Consider the following 19,478-nt stretch of genomic DNA (forward strand, 5'->3'; position numbering starts at 1 on the left):
AATTACAATGAAATATAATTAGCATTAACAAAAATGCTAATTGATGTTGTTAAATTCTATAAAATTAAAATGAATTTAAGCGTAGGACAATGAAAATAATACTTATGGTAACATGGGAAAGAGATAATTGAAGGCAATTATCTCCTTCAAAAAGACCACGTATTAGGAGAAGTAAAGGCTGGTTTTATTTATAGCAGTTTTCATATCTTCATGTGAAACATATTCTAGTAAACTAGCAACTTGAAAAAATAACATTTTTAGGCGTTGCCTAGTATGTAGGTGAAATAATTCAATTAGATGAATCTCACCCGCATAAATAAAGGTTTCAGCTCTTTAACTTCACAAACATCAACAGATGAAAGAATTGAAGGACTATAGATGTTCAAATATAGGCAGAATGGTGAATGTTACACAGTGTGTAAAGTGGCCACTTAAACCAGCCATTGACAGGTCATAAGCCCTGTAGATGCCTAGACTTCTATATTACCTTGTCTTAAATGTTCTTCATCTCTGTTGTATATGTTAATATAAACAGCTCCCCAGGAAGTCGAATCCAGTCCTTGTCTACAAATATTTGGACAAACTCAAAATATTGTTGAAAAAAGTTATTGTTGCAATTTACTACTGAAACTGAAAATTTCAGTTGTATGAAATTAAAACTCTTAAATTAATAAAAAAATATAAATTAAAATAGATTTAGCTTATCTGGGAAGTACTCCTTTACCAGCAACCATTAAAAAACTAAATAAACATTGAAAAAACACAAAAACACACAAATACGGCAAAATTACTGGAGCTAAACACTGAACGAACTGAGAACTGACAAGTACAGCTGTCAAAACTAAAGTCCTTGTGACGTTTTAAAGCAGGTAAGTGGTTTATTATTATTAGGTTTAAAAGATTTCGTGAAACTTCGCAGTACAATTAAATGCTCTAAATTTTAACACGTGTAAGAAAACATTTATTATATTATTGAATATATTGTGAAGTGGGATATTGATCCCGCCGCACTGAGCTTTTAATTGATAGTCTAATTATTATCCATCCCGGTTTCATTTCTCAAATTGAAGAGACAGTTGATAGAGAATACACATATACGTTATTTCAAAGTTTGCCAGCTGAAATGAAATAAACACAATTAGCTTTTGCTTATAAAAAATGTTCCCTGTGTGAACACGGACTTGGTGGTATTTTTTTAGGTATCATCAAAACATAAATTCTAAGGGCCAATCGAACCAACAAAGTTAAGTAAATTAATGGTTAGGGGAGAAGTGGGATGGTTGATCCCGCGGGATACTTGATCCCCATTCAAATTTGGCGCTACTAGATATTTTATCACTGCTCTTTTGGCACCACTGGGTAGCGGCCATAGTGTTGCCTTTGTTTTAATAAATGGTCGTTACCTCTGAAGAAGCGTAAACGAATAAGAAATATTTTTCGGTTTTGTGACATTGAAACTTTATTTTACGCGTGCAAGGTAAGTTTTAACCATTTTAATTCGTGTAGTTTATGATTATTCTACCTTAATCGGTGAAACATGTGTACTTTGACCTACAAAACACCATTACATTGATATAATAACTGTAACTCCTCCAGCTTTAAATTTCAATTTTAACAAAAAATGTCAACAGAGGGATAGTTGATCCTTTGAAGTGGGGGATAATTGCTCCTAGGATCAAGTATCCCACTTCATCTATTTTTTGAACTCTTGATATCAAACCTGCAAAAATCGTTGCCGTGAAAGGATCGAAACAGGTTGGCAAAATTACTTCAGCGGAACGAGGAGAGCTGGTTACGGTGTGTGCTGCTATCAGTGCTGTCGGTGGTCACATGCTTTCTTAAATGATCTTTCCCAGAAAAAACTGGGAGGACAGGTTTTCTCAACCATGCACCTCCTGGCAGCAATGCAGCAACACATGCAAGTGGATGGATGACTTGCGCTGGTTTCCTCAAGTTCTTAGAGCACTTTGTTCGTTTCGCTCAGCGAAGGAAGGAAGAATAAGCTGTCGAAGCCGTCCGTCAGCGGAACGACCAGGACAGCTAGCATCATCAAGTTTAAACAAAAATTTTATGCTAATGATTTCTAAATAATATAATTTCCATTTTTAATTGGCTATAATTACTAATGCTGTTTTTATGGGTGGGATACTTGATCACCGGGATCATGTAACCCACTCGTGGGGATCAAGTATCCCTCATGGACAGGGATACTTGATCCCCGCGAGTGTCTTACAAGAACTGATCTACTACATTTGTTTCACGAGAAAAATGTTCTAAATGCACGCCTAGTGGAAGGTAATACATCACATTATGAACCTGGTGCAAAGAAAGAACAAAATAGCTATTACACTCTGAGATAGTTCATGAAAACTAAAACAGGGATCAACCATCCCACCTTTCCCCTAAAGTTTAATCATTGTTACGCTTTTGTCAAAACAAACTGAACGAGTTGTAAATTTGTTGCAAGTGAAAAGAGAGGGGAATATGGAAGTCTGGCATTAACATTGCTTGTGACACATCTCGTTGGCTGGTTTATGTGGCCACTTTTCACACCATGTAACATTCAACATTATGCCTTTTATTGAACATCCACATTTCTTCATAGTGTTGAATAAATACATAAAAAAAGAGTTAACCTTAAACTTTAACATAACTTTTATGGTTCAACTGTCCCTTATAGATTAATAATAATATAATAGGATATATTGTTTATAACTTACAGAATAAAGTAAAGAATAATCTGGAACGAACATTCCACAAACAACAAAGTTGACATTTTCATCTTTCGATTGCATTAAGAATAGTTGAATCTGAAATAAAATTAAATAATTAATAAATTCAATCAAATTTATATTTGAAGCACTAACTTCGTGGTTATTAATTATAATCAAATAAATATAAAACCACTTTGTTTTTAACAATTTATTTTGTAATTTTTCTACCCACCGGTTTCGGAACATTCCGCATTCTATTCAATGATACATTGGTTAATTAATCTATGCATCGTTAAAATTAATTAATGTTTTTAAAAAAAAATACTTATTACAATTAAACAGATTGCTAATAATAATTAATATAATGAGACCTCATTGATAAAATATTCAATCAAAAACAAAAACGCCAACTAATAAATCAATATTTATTTCTATTGGCGGTCATCGTGGTGTAGTGGTTAAGACATTTGACTCACACACGGAAGGTTCTGGGTTCGATTCCCGGTGAGAACACAAAAACTAAATGTGATTTTTCTCAAGCCTGGGTGTACTGTGCTGTAAGCTACCACTGTAGTTAGGCCTCGCGGCCTGTTGTGGTGCAAAAAAATAATAAAGCTAACCCACCTAAACAATGAAGACGGATTACTTTTAAAAAAGACAATTTTTCCAAACAATTATCTGAATCCCTATCATCAAACATTAAACCTGCATTCTATACAACCAATAATATAGGAACATTGTTAAAAATCACAAAGACAAATCCCTAAATATAATAAATCTGACATTTACCATAATTTAATAATTGTAATGATTGCGATTCAATCTACATTAGTAGAACTAAAAGAAATTTTAATATTAGAGTAAAAGAACACTTAAGGTGTCTAAATAATATTTTTTCTAAATCCGCAAACCATCTGACAGAAAATAATCATAATTTTAACAGGATTGGACTGGATTAAACGTTCTTCATGTTGAAAATATAATATTAAAATAAGACAACTTGGAAATCTTTAAAATTAAAAAAGCTATTCATAATAAGAAAAAATTAAATAAATAAACAAATAAACCATATTTCCTCTAGGTCACTCCAGTCTGGTTTTAAAGATCGAATCCATCTCACTTCACACTGCCCGTTATTAAAAGAACATCATGACAAAATACTTGACTTTTTAAATCCATAATATGTATCAGTAATATAATATTTAGTCATCACTGTAAAACAATATTTTAAGTTTGTCTAAATTTTTGTAAACAAGGACTGGATTCAACTCCCTGGGGAGCTGATAACATTAACATATTACAACAGAGATGAAGAACATTTCAGAAAAGGTAATATAGAAGTCCCTAGACTACATCTACAGGGCTTATGACCTGTCATTTATTCATAAAAAATTTGGACGAACTCAAAATATTGTTGACAAATTCACCTGGTCCATGAAGAAGTATAGAAATTGAAAAAATAAATTTTCACGCGTTGTCAAGTATGTAGGTGAAATAATTCAACTATACGAATCTCACCCGCATAAATAAAGGTTTCAGCTCTTTAAATTCACAAACATCAATGATGAAATAATTGAAGGAATAAAGATGTTCAAACATGGGCAGAATGGTGAATGTTACACAGTGTGTAAAGTGGCCACTTAAACCAGCCAATGACAGGTCATAAGCCCTGTAAATGCCTAGACTTCCATATTCCCTTCTCAAAAACTTTTTCCCTCTCTGTTGAAATAAATTTAAATATGAACAACTCCCTAGGGAGGAAATCCAGCGGACATAATCAAACATTGTTGAACGCCTATATAGTATTACGACTAATGAAATACCTTGAATTTGCGTTTTATGAGTAAAATAAAGGGCCAATTATTTTCAGGTTTTTCAATTTATTGACATTATATTTTGATATTTATTCACAGAGAGGGAAGTGATAGATGTACAAATGTAGAAATCCGTACATTATGACCTGTCATTGGCTGAGATAAGCACTATCGACACTGTGTAACATTCAAGAAAGAGCTGAAAACCTTTATTTGCCTGGTTTGACACGTTGAGGAATGAACAGCGAAGAACGCTAAGATAATTTACGATTCAATCTTCATGGACGAAGAAATATAGGAAGACTGAGAAAGACATTGCATGACAAATTTAACTAATACATAAAAATGCACATTTCAAAAGTCGGAAAATTCGGCGTGCGAGCACAACAATAAATAAATAATAAATGTAGAAAAAATAAAAGTAAAATATAAATGTAGATGAGGCGAGATCTTTATGCAAATATATAGTGATGTAGAGTTCTATCCTCTCTGCCTACCCTTAGGGGGAAACGGCGTGATGGTTTGTTTTTTTGTTATATTTTAACATCAGATCTAAGCAAACGCTGCCTATTAATCTATTCATTTATTAAAATTGTTTAGAGTTTGTCCAAAGTTTTGTAGACAAGGACTGGATTCAATCCCCTTGAGATTTATTAATATAAACATGTTACAACAGAGATGAAGAATATTAGAGAAATATTACAGAAGTGAATATAGAAGTATATGCATCTATCTACGGGGCTTAAGATTGATCATTAGCTGGTTTATTAATAATAAATTTTAAATATAGACAGAATGGTCAATGTTACACAGTGTGCAAAGTGGCCACTTGAACCAGGCAATGGTAGATTATAAATCGCGTAGATGCCTAGATTTCTATATTCCCTTCTCTAAAATGTTCTTCATCTCTTGTGTAGTATATTAATACATCTCCCTAGGGGGTTTAACCTAGTCATTAAAAAAAAAATATTCAAAAGAAAACTAAAATAGCATTATTTAATTCAAATTTAAATCAATTTGCCTTCTAGATAATATAAAACGCAATTGAGATATCATACTTTTTAATGCACTTATGTCAAAAATATAAAAAACGCAACTAAACATACTGTAACATTTGGAAATATGCAAAAAAAGTGATAAGAACTCGTTCTCTTAACACGAGCAATTTGCTCACTTAGAGAGGTAGTAACGTATTAAATAATATGTGAATTTATCCCTTGGTATTTAATTTTTTTAAATGTTTTTATTTTGCTTTTTATGTATTTTTTAAATAAAATATTTTTTTAAAGTTGAATTTTATTTTTAAAAACTGCGTGACATCTAGCGTCTCATTATGTAAGTAACTCGTCATCATATTAGTCAAGTTTTGAACCTTGATTCATTCAAGGTTACGTCAGATCGAACCAGACGTCAGATGTCAAATATTAACAACCACGATCGCTGTCAATTGTGTTTTGTGCCAAAAACAATCAAGGAATCCCAATAAACTTGTTATAATTTGTATTATTAAATACATATAACTTATTTACCGTTTCAACTAGTGTTCGTGTTATCAAATGTCACATAATATAATATTTTTTCCATACAGTGAAGTTTAACCAAAACAAACTATAGAAATTAGTGATTATTTATGAATTTCTTTTCTAAATTTAGGTCGAAGATGAGTAGCGCTGTAAGTACATATTACTGTTTTTTATAAGCTTAAATCTCTATGCTTATTATATATTTTTATAATTAAAATTAGACATAAATAAACGTACTAAAAACTACAGTACTTCTACTCCTAACACTTTAAGAAATGAATTGGCTGTCATAAAAATAATTATAATTCAATGTTTAGTCTCAGCATTGACATCTTTACCGTTATTTAGTTGCAAATAACAATAATGTTAAAAAAGATGCGTAATAATAATATGTTATATAAGTAAAAAGTATACCAATATATTATTATAATATTCGGCATTGCCAACCTTGCTGATTTGTCGGTAGTTAGACCCCAAATTCCTATTAAAATTTAAACTGTTTTATAATACGTATAAAATTAATCCTCAGATAAAATTTCGTACATTTAATTTTAAGGAAAATAATTACTTCCTAATAAAACGAAAAACAATGTCTATCGGCGGTTTGTACCAAGCATAAAAACAAGAATAAGTATGTAGTTTATAATTTTATTAATTTTTAATATTGGTTTATATTTCCCGGTGATTTTCAAATTCTTCATTCTTGCATTGTCCACATATTGACTGCATATCAATACATTTGATATAAATATATGCTGTATGTCAGATAATAATATTTTATTGAGGACGATACAACACTCCCTTTATTTATTAAAATTCCCTGCCGTAAAACTTTTACCAAGGCTTGCGTTAAATATTATTATTTGCATCATACGAAAGTATTGCTACATTTACTATTATGTTATGTATATTGTACTTATACTGTTGCGTAATAATTGATATCTACGTATCTAGTGTTTACACGTACATTTATGTAATTGTTTTTATAGAAAGTTAGCCTCGTTAACTGGTACATATATTTATATTATCACTACAGAATTATTAACAGAATGGGTCAGTGAACAGATATGACTCATGTCTCGTATTAAATAATATTTTGATTTTGATTAGATTGCCTACCAAATCTGTACATTTTAAGCGAAATTTTGGATACTACTCACTGAGGTTCTACTAGAATTTTTGTATTTTAAAAATATAATTTAGTAGAATACATTATTATTTTATGAGATGATATACTTCTAGAAAATTTCCGTAATATGTTTTTTCCAACGCATTAACGCGTTGTTATTTGTCATAAATTATTTACTATTAACCTCCCTTTTTTAATTGAAAATTTTACATGCACAATATCGATTATTATTTTACTCTATTGAATAAAACAAAACAGTAGAAGCAGTTTAAAAAATATATTTTTTTTACTTGTTTTACTTTTCGAACGATGGCGCTACTATCGTTCGCAGCGCGCTCGTGAAACGCGCTTGACGGTTAACATATAGTTCGGGGTTTCCCTCGTCAGGTATCGCTTCTCGGCCTGTTGGCTAAGATCAAAGTGTAGTATCTGTTCTTATCAGCTTAATATCTGATAGTTCCCGCAATGCGGGACCAGTATATTAAACTGATTTTTGGAATGTGACGGGATGTTCGGGGCTTGCTCCACTCCTGTCGCGGGTTGGCCCGGCATTGCAGTGCCGCCGGGATCGGCCCATCTTAAACTATCAAAACGTAGGAGTCAGGAATCTGGAGCTGTTTTCAAAGCTGTGTGGATTCAAGATTCAATACGAAGCAGCACGCACGTCGCTCGTCGGCGCCAGCGGCCTCGACCCACTAATACTTACTGTACCGTAACATGATTTGAATGACAGTTGTCAGAAAAAGTGACGACATAACTTTGTTGTAACGTCAAAGGAGTTACATATTTATATTGAACGAAAAATCATTTGTATCTGGCGTGTTAATTTATTTTTTTAATACAATGCTTGAAACATAAATCAACATTAAATAGAAAATCAGCTCTAAAACTAAAATAAACCTAATTATTAAGCACGTTCTTACAAGGTTACATCATTTTGCAAAAACGTTAGAGATGGACAAATTGATCGAATAAAGAAATAATTAATTTGATGTTGTTCATGAAAAAAGCATAAATGTCTCATTTTTTGGTGAATAATTGTGTTAAACACACCATAATTGGCTTGTTTTTTCGTTTTTTATATCAATTTTCGGAAACAGAGTTTCACGATTGCATGAAATAACTGATTAAATCGATTTGATCAGTGATCAGTAATTTCCCATCACTTATAAAATTAGTTTGACAGCTGTCATTCTAATCAAGCTATATTTTAAGGACTATAGTCGGTTTATCTGTAACTTAATAACTCAACTTATACAGGGGTAAAACATACAACTCACTGTTACATAAAAAAATACAACGTAATAATAATGAAACGGTAAAATAATTGATTTGCATTTCATATATTTTTAAAAGCAATAGTGAGACGAATCCATTTTATCCTAGGATTATTGAGCTTGACATAAATAGCTTGCCAAGGATTCCACTATTGCCACTTTATAACGCAAACATAATATTTAGAAGGTTCACTAAACATAGCACTAAGTCTAATGTATCGTTTTTACAAAGTGTGAAGAATTTCACGTAACGCCTGTAAAAAAGACGATACATAATATATTTAATGAGAAAGTTCAGTGGTTTTTGCATAGAATTAAGAATAGTCCAGAAACCGCATACGCACTTAAACAGAAGGTGACTAAACTACTCATAAATGAGCAGGTTTACGTTTTGACCCATTAGTTTCTTATGCCGTGTTTTGTCCTTTTAAAGCGTAGAAATACTGCTAGGATCTTAAAGAAACAGGATAGTATCACATTTCATGTGTAAATTAGCTTATTAAGTTGCACATGCATTACTTAAAAATTGAATTATTTTTCCATCTGTAAGATTTTCGAAGAAACAAAATGGAAATTTCGTGTTGCCAGGGTAGTAAATTTTTTTACCCTACTTTGGTCATCTAATGAAAATTAGACCTCGGATTAAACAACGCCGTGGGGGACATTTGAACGACATTATCTTTAAAACATCAAATATTATTTAGCATGATATAAAAATATCAGTTTTATGTAAAATAAATTGTGTTTTATATTTTAAGTTCAAAGTTCATTAATTCAATTACTCTTATTAAATGACTCTTTACTTATCCACTCTGTTGTGTAAATCAATGTTTTCGCATGCACAATAAAATTGTAGAGAAACTAACAGATCGCTTTATTTTTTACCTTACATTTGTGTTATGATTATTTTTTTTCCCATCGTGCAACATTACGCGGTGACATCACGAATGCGAGCGGTGAAAGTAGGGCATAGTGGGGGAATTATTGGACACAGTCCAATGTATTCAAATATGATTCTACGCTCCTTCTGGACTATTCTTAATTCTATGGGTTTTTGTAATTTTGTAATAGACTTTTAAACTATTTTTTTTTTTCAATTTTTATATATCGTTTTATCAACGTTACCGGAAATCTTTCATAACTCTCTTATCATAGGTTGATTCATATGAACCAGTGATGTCGTTCAAAATAGTTAGTTTTTATTAAAATATTTTTTTCATACATTTTCAGGAAACTTTGCTGTACAATGTAATGCTCCAATTTTTGCCGGGCGCAAGAAAACATTTATTGTATCCAATTTCCCGTAGAGCTGAAATTCCTTATTCAGTAGATCGCATTGATCTACCAGAAAATCGATAAAGAATGAATAATCCTTGCTACGATTTTTTAAAGCATTTGTCATGATATATATTTTTCAATAAAATTGAGTTGCAATAAATACAGATCATTTTTAATTAATTTTTAAACGAAGAAACTTATCCAGCATTGTTTTTTTAAATATTTTTAATTAGTACACTTTATTACACGGTACTGCATAGATGTATAGAGATAGGATTATGAACTGTCATTTCTCGCCTATGTTTGAACATCCATATATCATATTTTTTTCCAGTTCTTTTCGACAAACATTTAGACATTTTCAATATCGTTAAAAAAAACCATTGACATATAATACATAGACACGCCCTATCTGAACTACTCATATTGTAATTTTTATTTTTTTATTTGATAGAATCTCATCCCTTTAATGAGGAACTTCAACTTTAATGAGTAAAAATCATAGCGCTGAAAATACGATATATAAAAATTTTGGCTAAGTTTAATAGCCTATTAACAAATAATTTTTTTTAAACCACTGAACTCATTCGATTGAAGTTCTATCGATTTTTTTACCGACACCGCCTCATATAATAAAATAACAAACATGTTTCCAAAATAATGGGATTTTTTATTATTATGGCCACGAATGCCATCAATGCGATTCTGAACGCTTTCTAGTGCGTAATTAGTTCCAAAAATATTCATTGGGAGCTCTGCAGTATTCAGTTATTAAGTTATTCCCATTATTTTGGAAACACTTCCAGTACCTTATGTATTTTGTTCCAGGGATCAACTCCACTCCACTATGTGGACATTCCAGTACAGAAGGCCACCTTTGGCATGGGCTGCTTTTGGTCCAATGATAGTCTGTTTGGGGCTAAACTCGGAGTCGTTAGGACCAGAGTCGGATATGCCGGCGGCAAAAGCAGCACCCCCTCCTATAGAAACATGTAAGATAATTTTCAAAAAAAGTATTGACGCTCGATATTTTTTTTCTGGTATTATTTTGAAATTATCATCATTTCCCTATCTGTACCCATTGGCACTAAGGGCACTGTAACGGTACTCCGTTTGCGTTGTATCTGTAACTCAATCACAAATAACTATCGACGTGCTAATAAGCGCTGTGAGCTGTGATAACAATTTATCACCATGGTTGTTTATCGTATTCGCGATCACAATGGAACATCCGTGAACATCTAATATTAAATGTCAAAATATTTACGTTTCGCGATGTATAATCCTGCTGCGCTATCACATATTTCAATTTCACCGGTGTAAATATGGAAAAAATTCCAAAACTGCTATTTTTATTTATTATTTATCATGCTTTATATTGCATTTGGCCGGCGGTTGGCAAGCCAAATGTCAAGAAAAGCAGTCGTCATAATAATTGTAATTTAATTTTCACTTTTTTGTATTGGATACTCTTTACTTTTTTGCAAATGCAACATATTGTATTATTTTTTATAGTAAACGCCGATTTTTCGCCAGTGAACTGTATTTATTTACGAGGAAAATAAAAAACAAACAAAGTTGCTTACTTTTGCAGGGGAGAAACGAGGAGGGGGAGGGGTTGTCTGATTCGACGACAACCGCGCGGCCGCGCTCCCCTCGCTTCTCCCCGCAGAAGTAAGCAATCATTTGTTTTTTTAAATATTTTATTTCTTTTAATTTTCTTTGTTCTGAATTTTTTTTTAAATATGCTAATATGTCTTTATGCCCATACTGATCATCGTGGTTTTGGATGTAAAAGAACACCCTGTATAACTTTTAAAATAAAATGTCTAAAAATATGTTACTAGAAAAACGCGACATGTTTGGCATCAAAAAGTTTGACGTCAAAATTCGTTACGATATTTTAAATGGTTTGGCACAAAGTTGAAAATTAACATGAATCGTGACGTATTAGGGGCGTGGCCTATGCAATGACCGTTTTTGGGGAATTCAAAATTACAAATTTAAAATAATTTTTTACGCTACTAACAAGTAGCAAAAAAATATTTTTTGTACTGGAAAGTATTTTATAGACCCTCATTACTTTAAAAATGTCTTTTAAAAAAAACATGATTTTTCTCTATTACAGTAGTGAATTACAGCACAATTGAGGGTACTATTTGCAAACCAGGCAAAATCCATCTTTATTTATTTTGAACAAATCAGAAAAAACTAATACAATTCTTAGCTTCAACTTTTTTTTAAACTTCATTTTTTATTATAATCAGTAAATATTTTATACGTAAACAGTGATGACATAAGCATGATTATGTCAAGAAACAGTAGTAAAATAGTAAATTTAATTTTATAGATTCCAACTTGGCAATGCTCAAGTAGAGGTTGCCATGTTTGCAACAAACCCGATAATTTAAAAGTCAAGTTATTACAAATAAAGCCTTTTTTTAACTGACACATAATTATTGTAAAAAATTGTATTCTATTTAGAACTTATTTAAGTTTCAATTAATATCTCACTTTTTTTAGATTTTGGATTTTGCCGGGTTTGCAAGTAGTAGGTACCCTCAATTGTGTTCTCACCGGAAATCGAACCCGGAACCTTTTGTGTGAGGGTCAAGTATATTGGACATTACGCCACGGAGGTCGGTTGAGTGTTTTAGTTTAAAATAATTACTCGTATGCTTAACCTCTAATTGATAAACAATTTACAATTTAATTGATATCTAAATCTAAACCCAGTGAACATTCATGAGAGCGAGATTACCGAGTCCCCGATTTGATTATTTATTCTTAAAAAAACTGTGGTAAATAATCCCTTTGCATGTGGTGATGTAATCTCGTGTTATCACTAGTAAAAGACGGAATATTCTAAAGTTCAGACATTTGAAAATAATAAAAAAAACATGGAGACATACTGTTTAACAATTCCTTTTCCATAATTTATGCAAATAAACATATAATTTATCCCTGTTATAGCAAAATAAATTTAAAATCATAAATTCTAAATACGCCGGTCATGTTATGTGCGTGCGTCCCCCATCAACTGAAGACTGAATTTCACTGAATCTGTTTTACACAACACCGCCACAGAACAGCGTCTCTGTCTTCCTTATTGTGAGTTATATCTTCGTGCTTTCTCTTATACAGATGTCTTGCTGAATAAGCGGACATTCTTCGCGTACGAAGGATAAATATTTTTTGTATCAACATCTAGCATAGTTATACAAATTTTACTTTCCAAATTCAGTGTGAAAATGTCCATTTGAAGATTACAAAAATACAAGTTCATTTTTTTTAATAAGAGAGATCTACCTGTCCTTGTGTCCTATGTTGACTAGTGTGGGAAACAACATTGCCAAACCAAATATATCCTGTCAGGAGTAGAAACCTCACAAAACTAAAATTAGCCATTATCTACTCCCATATGACTCTTCTGGCTAAAATAGATCAAAACAAATAACCGGCTCAACAATATTTTTATTTGTAAAACTGTAGTCAGATGGCAGAAGGGACTATCAAAATCACATTTCAAAAATAACACTTTGGTTCTGATTAATCTTGGAAAGGTATGAATAGAACTCTGTTGAGGAGTTCCTGTGTCTTTATGCCTTACTAGGCAAATTTCTTTTTTGCAGAGGTTATATTGCATCGCAAAAGCCCCCTCTGTTGACACACTTTTTCCCCAATCAGTTATTTGATGGACAACACAAAATGTACTCAGTGTTTTTGTCTGGAGTTTCAATATATTTATTTTCATTTCCAGAGGAGACCACACAGAGGTTATAGAAGTCGACTACGATCCACAACAAATAACATTCAATGATCTCCTTGAACTCTTCTGGCATAATCACGAGTATGGTTTGACCACCAAGATTAAGAGACAGGTATGCAATATTTTTTGCTCTCGTGGATTTAATTAAATTAATTCATTAATATTTATTGTTGTGCACATAGTACCTATAATTATTACAAAAAAAACATAAACCTAACCCAGCAGCAACGAGGAAGTTCATTGCTACGGTAAATTGGATATATATATTTTTTGCACATGCAAAAGATACTTGAAATAATTCTAGATGTTTCATTACTTGCCTACAAATGTATATTTCTAGATAGAAAAAGCAAAATTTTATGCAAAGAGTGGGAATTTCTCTGTTCTCAATTGCTGACAACCCACCTAATATTATAATACCCTGATATACTGTTGACATTCTTTAGCCCTTAAATGCGAGATTTTTTTATATTCTATTAAAACAATATATTTTATGCTGTATTTTAAGGTGTAGTTTTGAGGAAAAACAATCCATAAAAATATCATAAAAAGTATTATATATTTTAAAAATAGCATGATATAAATTTTCATCATACTAAATTTCACAATAACTATATTGAATTTTATATTTTTAACGTAAAGTAAATATATATCTATGAAAACTGATTTTTTTGCTGCACATTTTCATTTTTATCGCCTTTGAAAATATTATAATTAACTGAGAAATTTAAATATTAAGTTTGCAAAACTCTAGAAATTACAAACATGTGCGGTCAAACTTTAAATAAATATATAAATCATAGACAAAAGGTCGATTTTATTTTTCTTTCCTCTTAAATCCATAGATGAACTAAATTGATTATGAATTATTACCAGAGATAATGTAGAACTATTACTAGTTATTATTATGAGACTTAAAAAATACTCCATAAAAATATTTGGTATGATGAAGTTTAGGATTAGTAATTCTGTGGATTGAAAACTATGTACAGTAAATACAAACTGCAAAAAATTCACTATTTCAAATGAACCAACTTTTTATAGGTTTTAAGAAAAGCCATTTTCATTAAAAAGTAAACAAAAATTTATAGAAATGGATTAGTATCCAAAATACAACAAATTTTAGCAGCATTGTTCCAACAAAATCACTGGTGTGATCACAATTGGAATATGCATCGTCAGTCTGGATCCCTTTTAAAAGTGTAAACCTTTTCATAAAGTTTGCTACCAAATTTTGATGTCTGAGTTGAGGTTACTATTGCTCTCCACCAGAATAACTGGTCTTTAATTAATAAACTCCTGTTTACCCACGGGGACCACCAGACTCCAGTACATGTTCCAGTGTGATTACAATAGCACAAACTAGTCTCACCAATCTCCCCCTCCCCTGGATCGCCCGCACAAAACTGCGAATAATTATACAGATCTGTTGGACTTGTTCCACACCACATCTGCTGCAATTAAATCAGCTGTTCTATCCGCTGCATGGTCATAATCTCAATTCTCCAACTTTTCAATGTGTCCTATCAATTTTTCTGTCCTTCCTTTCCTTTTTTGCTTACAATTAAAAGTTTTTCCAGTACATGTCATTAATACTCTACCATGACGAGGAACAGAAAAAGTTGGCAGAAGATTCATATAAACGAATGGAACAAGAAACCAGTGAAAAACTCAGGACAGAAATTGCACCGGCCGGACCCTTTTATCCTGCTGAAGAGTATGTCTTGTAACTCTATTTTTTAAAGAAATTAAAATATAATACCCTTGTCACAATTTTTACTTCTTTCTACTTTCTTTATGCAATCATTCATGCGGTTTTTTAATACGTTGACAGTGGACAACCAAGTTTCGTGAGTTATTCCAGTCTAAATCCATAGTGTTGGAGAATAAATTTTTCTAGAAGACGATAGACACCGTGACGATCCTGCAAATGAGTTGAATACATGAAATGGATTGAATTGATACATCTCTTACAGATAGTAATCATAGTGACCATTTAGGATCTTGTATGTCTCTATCTTGATGGATGCGAATCCTGGCACATTACCAAAACTCAAAGCACATAACTCCTGAGTTTTGAGCTTGAGGAGAATAATAGGCATAAGGTTGATTTCATAACTAACATTGAAATTTAAGAACAGACGCCGCAGCCTTCTATGACAAGCGTTTTGAGGATGGGGCAGTGGACCTGGCTTGGATACATGCTGTGCATTCCTTAAAAGAACCTTAACCTCAAATTCCCTCTTATTTACTGCTGTGGACTCTTTATTTGGCGGAACTAAGGGATGTTGTATTGATGTGGAAGGAGGCAAGGGTGCTATCTGGCGATAGGATCTCCTGGAGGAGTCTGGTAATGTTTACATGCTCCACCTAGGAGCGAATGTGGAAAAAAATATGTCTCTAAAGAGTGCGGTTGATAATAAATCATAACATTTGTCTGAGGGACAAAGAAAATTAATGTGTATCATCTTTTTAAAGTAATCCTGTGTAAGCTGGATTCGTTCTGATGTTTACTGAACGGTAACTGTACCATTTTCAGAGTAAACTATATGTATCCCATAATTTATCCGGAAGATGGCTTAAATTCTTTTTAAATATAACTTTTGTACTGTGTTAACTGTGTAAAAAAAAATTCCAGTGTATTTGAACCATAACAATTTTTTTTTTATCGATTATACATTAACAGTATATTTTCTAATAATATTTTCAATGTTTTTACTAATTAGGCTTGTATTTTTCTAAATATGATTACTTTATTTATGTAGTATTATTTATTATTTTTTAAATATTACGTTTTATTTATAATTATAAATTCATTTGTATTTCAGTAGTCAATATTATTTGCGTACGTTATGATATATCTATGTAAAAGCCCTTTGGACATTTATAAGTACATAAATGATTGGTTCAATAAATGAGTTTACATTATATGGCAAATCCAACATTGAAGACTATTCATAAAAAGAAAAAGAGTACAATGGCTGGGCCATGTGCACAGAACGAATGATAATCGTACCCCCAGTAAAATTCTTTATACCACTCCGGAAGGCAGACTAAACTGAAGATGGCTGGATGATGCTGGAAGTGACACAAGAGCAATTGACCTGAGGAACTGGAGAATACCCGCAGCTGCTGGGAGAAATGGAGACAGATCTAGAGGGCCCACAACGAGCTATAGCGCTACTGATGATGATATTATTATTTGAAACTATTTGTAATATTCTGCACTGGTATGGAGTTGTGACTTATCTTTATTATATTTTTCTTTCTCAGTTATCATCAGAAGTACCGCCTTCAAGGCCACAAGGATCTCTGCTCCTCCATCGGCCTTAAGATCGGGCCCATGCTGCAGGAGTCTCATCTGGCGGCGCGCCTCAACGGCTACCTCGTGGGGGTCGGTGGCCTGCAGCAGCTGGAAAGTGAAGCCCCGAAGCTCGGCCTCAACAAGGAACAGCTCGACTATGTCCGCAACGAACTCGAGAGAAACCAAGGTGGAGGCTTGTCTTGTTGAAAAGACATGGAATGACTACCTCTATGCTTTAGCTAATTCAAATTTTATATTAGGCGTATTAAAACAATGATCGCATCTCCGCCATTGGTCTGAAATTAATGATGAATGGTGAGACAAAAATACTATCGATAACTTCAAAGGTGGTGGACCATAAATGGCAGTATTTCATACATTTTTAACCCAAAGTATTTATAAAATTTACATTTGAGGCATTAACTTCGTGGTTATTTTGTTTCGCCCAAGTCGTTAGCGATACCCAATGGTTTTTTCATGTTTTCAGCAGTTAGATTTGAAATATTATCATCTTTGAATAATTATGGTTAATTAAAGCCATTCCCTTTAAATATTCCATTTTTAATTTTTCAAATCTTTTATTTTTTTAATGTGTAGTGACTACACAGCACCGTTACGCGTAGGTGTTTTTAGGACAGTAAGGAAAAGGTTAAAAAGCTTGTGTAGCATTGAAACCGGTCTGTAGAAAAAAAAAGTGGTTAAAAACAAAGTTGGTTTGTTTTTAATTTATTAATGTATGTATTTACTTGCAACAGCAACGGTAGTCTCCTTAACTTAACGGAACAAAAACCAAAGCAATCTAATTAATTCAAAATAATTAGATAATTTACTGATTCATCACAATAACATATGCACAGAGGGTAATTTCATGCTACCATGAGGAACTTCAGCCCTATGGGAAATAGGGTACGAAAAATGTTTTCTTGTGGGCATTACAAATTAAAGCATTAAATTGTACGGCAAAGTTTCTTCAAAATGTATGAATTAAAAAAAACACTAACTACTTTGAACGACGTCACTAGATCGTATGAATCAACCAATGATAAGAGAACTGAGAAATATATCCGTTTTACTTACCGTCAACAGACCAATGTCACATGCGGAGTAATTTCAGAAATACAACATTTAAAAAAATCGTAGCGCTGATAATACGATACATATTTTTTTTTTTTTTTTATCTTTGGCTTAGTGTAATAGTCTATTAATAAATAAAAATAAAAAAAGAAACCATCGAACTTCCTTATTATTAACTAAAATAATAAACTTTCATTGCAGTCTGGGAAAAGTACTAAAAATTAAATTTATTGCATATTACTCAAAACTAAAAAAGTGGAGAATGCTGTCCTTGTTTTAACACGCCTCATTTATGTATTGATGTGATTTTTACAAAATGACACTTTAAAAATTATCCAACTACTTACCTGATTATAGGTATGTTGTTTGTCCAATAATCGCATTGTTGTCTGTCTCACCATTTTTATAAATCAAGTAAATATTTGCACTGTTTCCGATGAAACGGTAATTTCGCCATGACAAAATCAAAGAGGTACTTTTTATTATTGTTAATAATTTATCATCGTCATTTCCCTATTTACACCTTTTACATAGGACACTGGTTTGGCACTCCAATTGCAGCTTATTCAAATCATATTTATTGTGTATGCAGACAAATGGTAAAATTCCATTTTAAATTTGGTAATGTATCCAAAACAAAACAAGTTTATTGGATTATAATTCTACTTTATTTTTTAAAAAATAGAGAAAGGATATATTTTATACAAAATAATGTAGAATTGTAATACAATAAACTTGTTTTATTTTGGATACATCACCGAATTGTATTAAAATCAGTTTTGTTACATTTAAGGTAAGACAATCAATCTGACTCTTCAGGTGCAAGTCTAGAAACAATGAATTTTTTCAGTGTAGAACACTTTATATACCAATATATCACATCCAGGCTGTCAGAAATCGAACACAGGACATCATGAATGGTAGGTGTGCGCGCCAACCGACCAGCCTACGAGGCGGACTTATCTACACCTGATTTCCTTATTCAGAATTTTTACCCGAGAGTAGCTTACACGTGGAAAAACTCACCCAGAGTTCTGAATCCATTTCACACACAGAACTATATTGCTGCCTGGACACAGGCCTAATCATTTTTAATTAATGAATCATTATATTATACAAATCTTATGTGGCACAATTTTATAAATAATGATGATATTATTGTGAATGTTACATGGTTAATCTATATTTGATACAATATTTCTTTGAATGATTTACATAAATGCACTGTAAAAATAAACAAAATTTAATTAAGCCGCCTTTTACTCATTACCAGTGGTATAATGATTATCATTCCTTTTCCGCACCTAATGATTCATGGTACACCAATCGCAGCGCATCTTGATCATTTTCGTCACATGAGGGTGAGATGGTAAGAAAGGACTATGAAATATTTTAGTGTTAAAACACCTTTTTTTTTAAAATAAATATTTCACATCAACCATGTCGGGAATCCAACCGGAGACCTCTTGCGTGGTAGACAAACGTGCTGACCACTACACCACGAGGCCGACAAATGCTATAATCATACTATATTACAACAGAGATGGAGAACACGGGGCTTATGACCTGTCATTGGTTGGTTTAACTGGCCACTTT

The 19,478-nt window shown here is 32.2% G+C and overlaps 1 protein-coding gene and 1 non-coding gene across 3 annotated transcripts; both read left to right on the top strand.

The window, feature by feature from the left end:
* The first annotated feature begins 831 nt into the window (after nt 1-831).
* Nucleotides 832-19,133, top strand: MsrA (methionine sulfoxide reductase A). Of its 2 annotated transcripts, none has more exons than XM_088238774.1 (5): nt 832-869; nt 10,564-10,727; nt 13,496-13,616; nt 15,085-15,221; nt 16,778-19,133. In XM_088238774.1, the coding sequence occupies exons 2-5, from the start codon at nt 10,618-10,620 to the stop codon at nt 17,013-17,015; spliced, it is 606 nt and encodes a 201-aa protein (XP_088094900.1). In that variant the 5' UTR covers nt 832-869; nt 10,564-10,617; the 3' UTR covers nt 17,016-19,133. The 2 variants fall into 2 exon arrangements, with proteins under 2 accessions (XP_088094900.1, XP_088094899.1); XM_088238773.1 differs by lacking the exon at nt 832-869 and adding an exon at nt 5,886-6,200.
* LOC148273384 (U2 spliceosomal RNA) lies at nt 7,570-7,762 on the top strand. The gene has a single exon (XR_015824594.1). It is a non-coding gene; the product is annotated as a U2 spliceosomal RNA (small nuclear RNA).
* Nucleotides 19,134-19,478: the final 345 nt, after the last annotated feature.

This window comes from Micrasema longulum, unplaced genomic scaffold, assembly GCF_059751315.1.
Source record: "Micrasema longulum isolate JH-2025_06_02 unplaced genomic scaffold, ASM5975131v1 h1tg001967l, whole genome shotgun sequence".
In the NCBI taxonomy this organism is placed as follows: Eukaryota; Metazoa; Arthropoda; class Insecta; order Trichoptera; family Brachycentridae; genus Micrasema; species Micrasema longulum.

Coding starts and splice junctions, on each gene's coding strand:
- MsrA (XM_088238773.1), top strand. CDS start 6,159: ATGAATTTCTTTTCTAAATTTAGGTCGAAGATGAGTAGCGCT. Junction 6,201..10,563: donor GGTCGAAGATGAGTAGCGCT/GTAAGTACATAT, acceptor ATTTTGTTCCAG/GGATCAACTCCACTCCACTA. Junction 13,617..15,084: donor CCACCAAGATTAAGAGACAG/GTATGCAATATT, acceptor AAGTTTTTCCAG/TACATGTCATTAATACTCTA.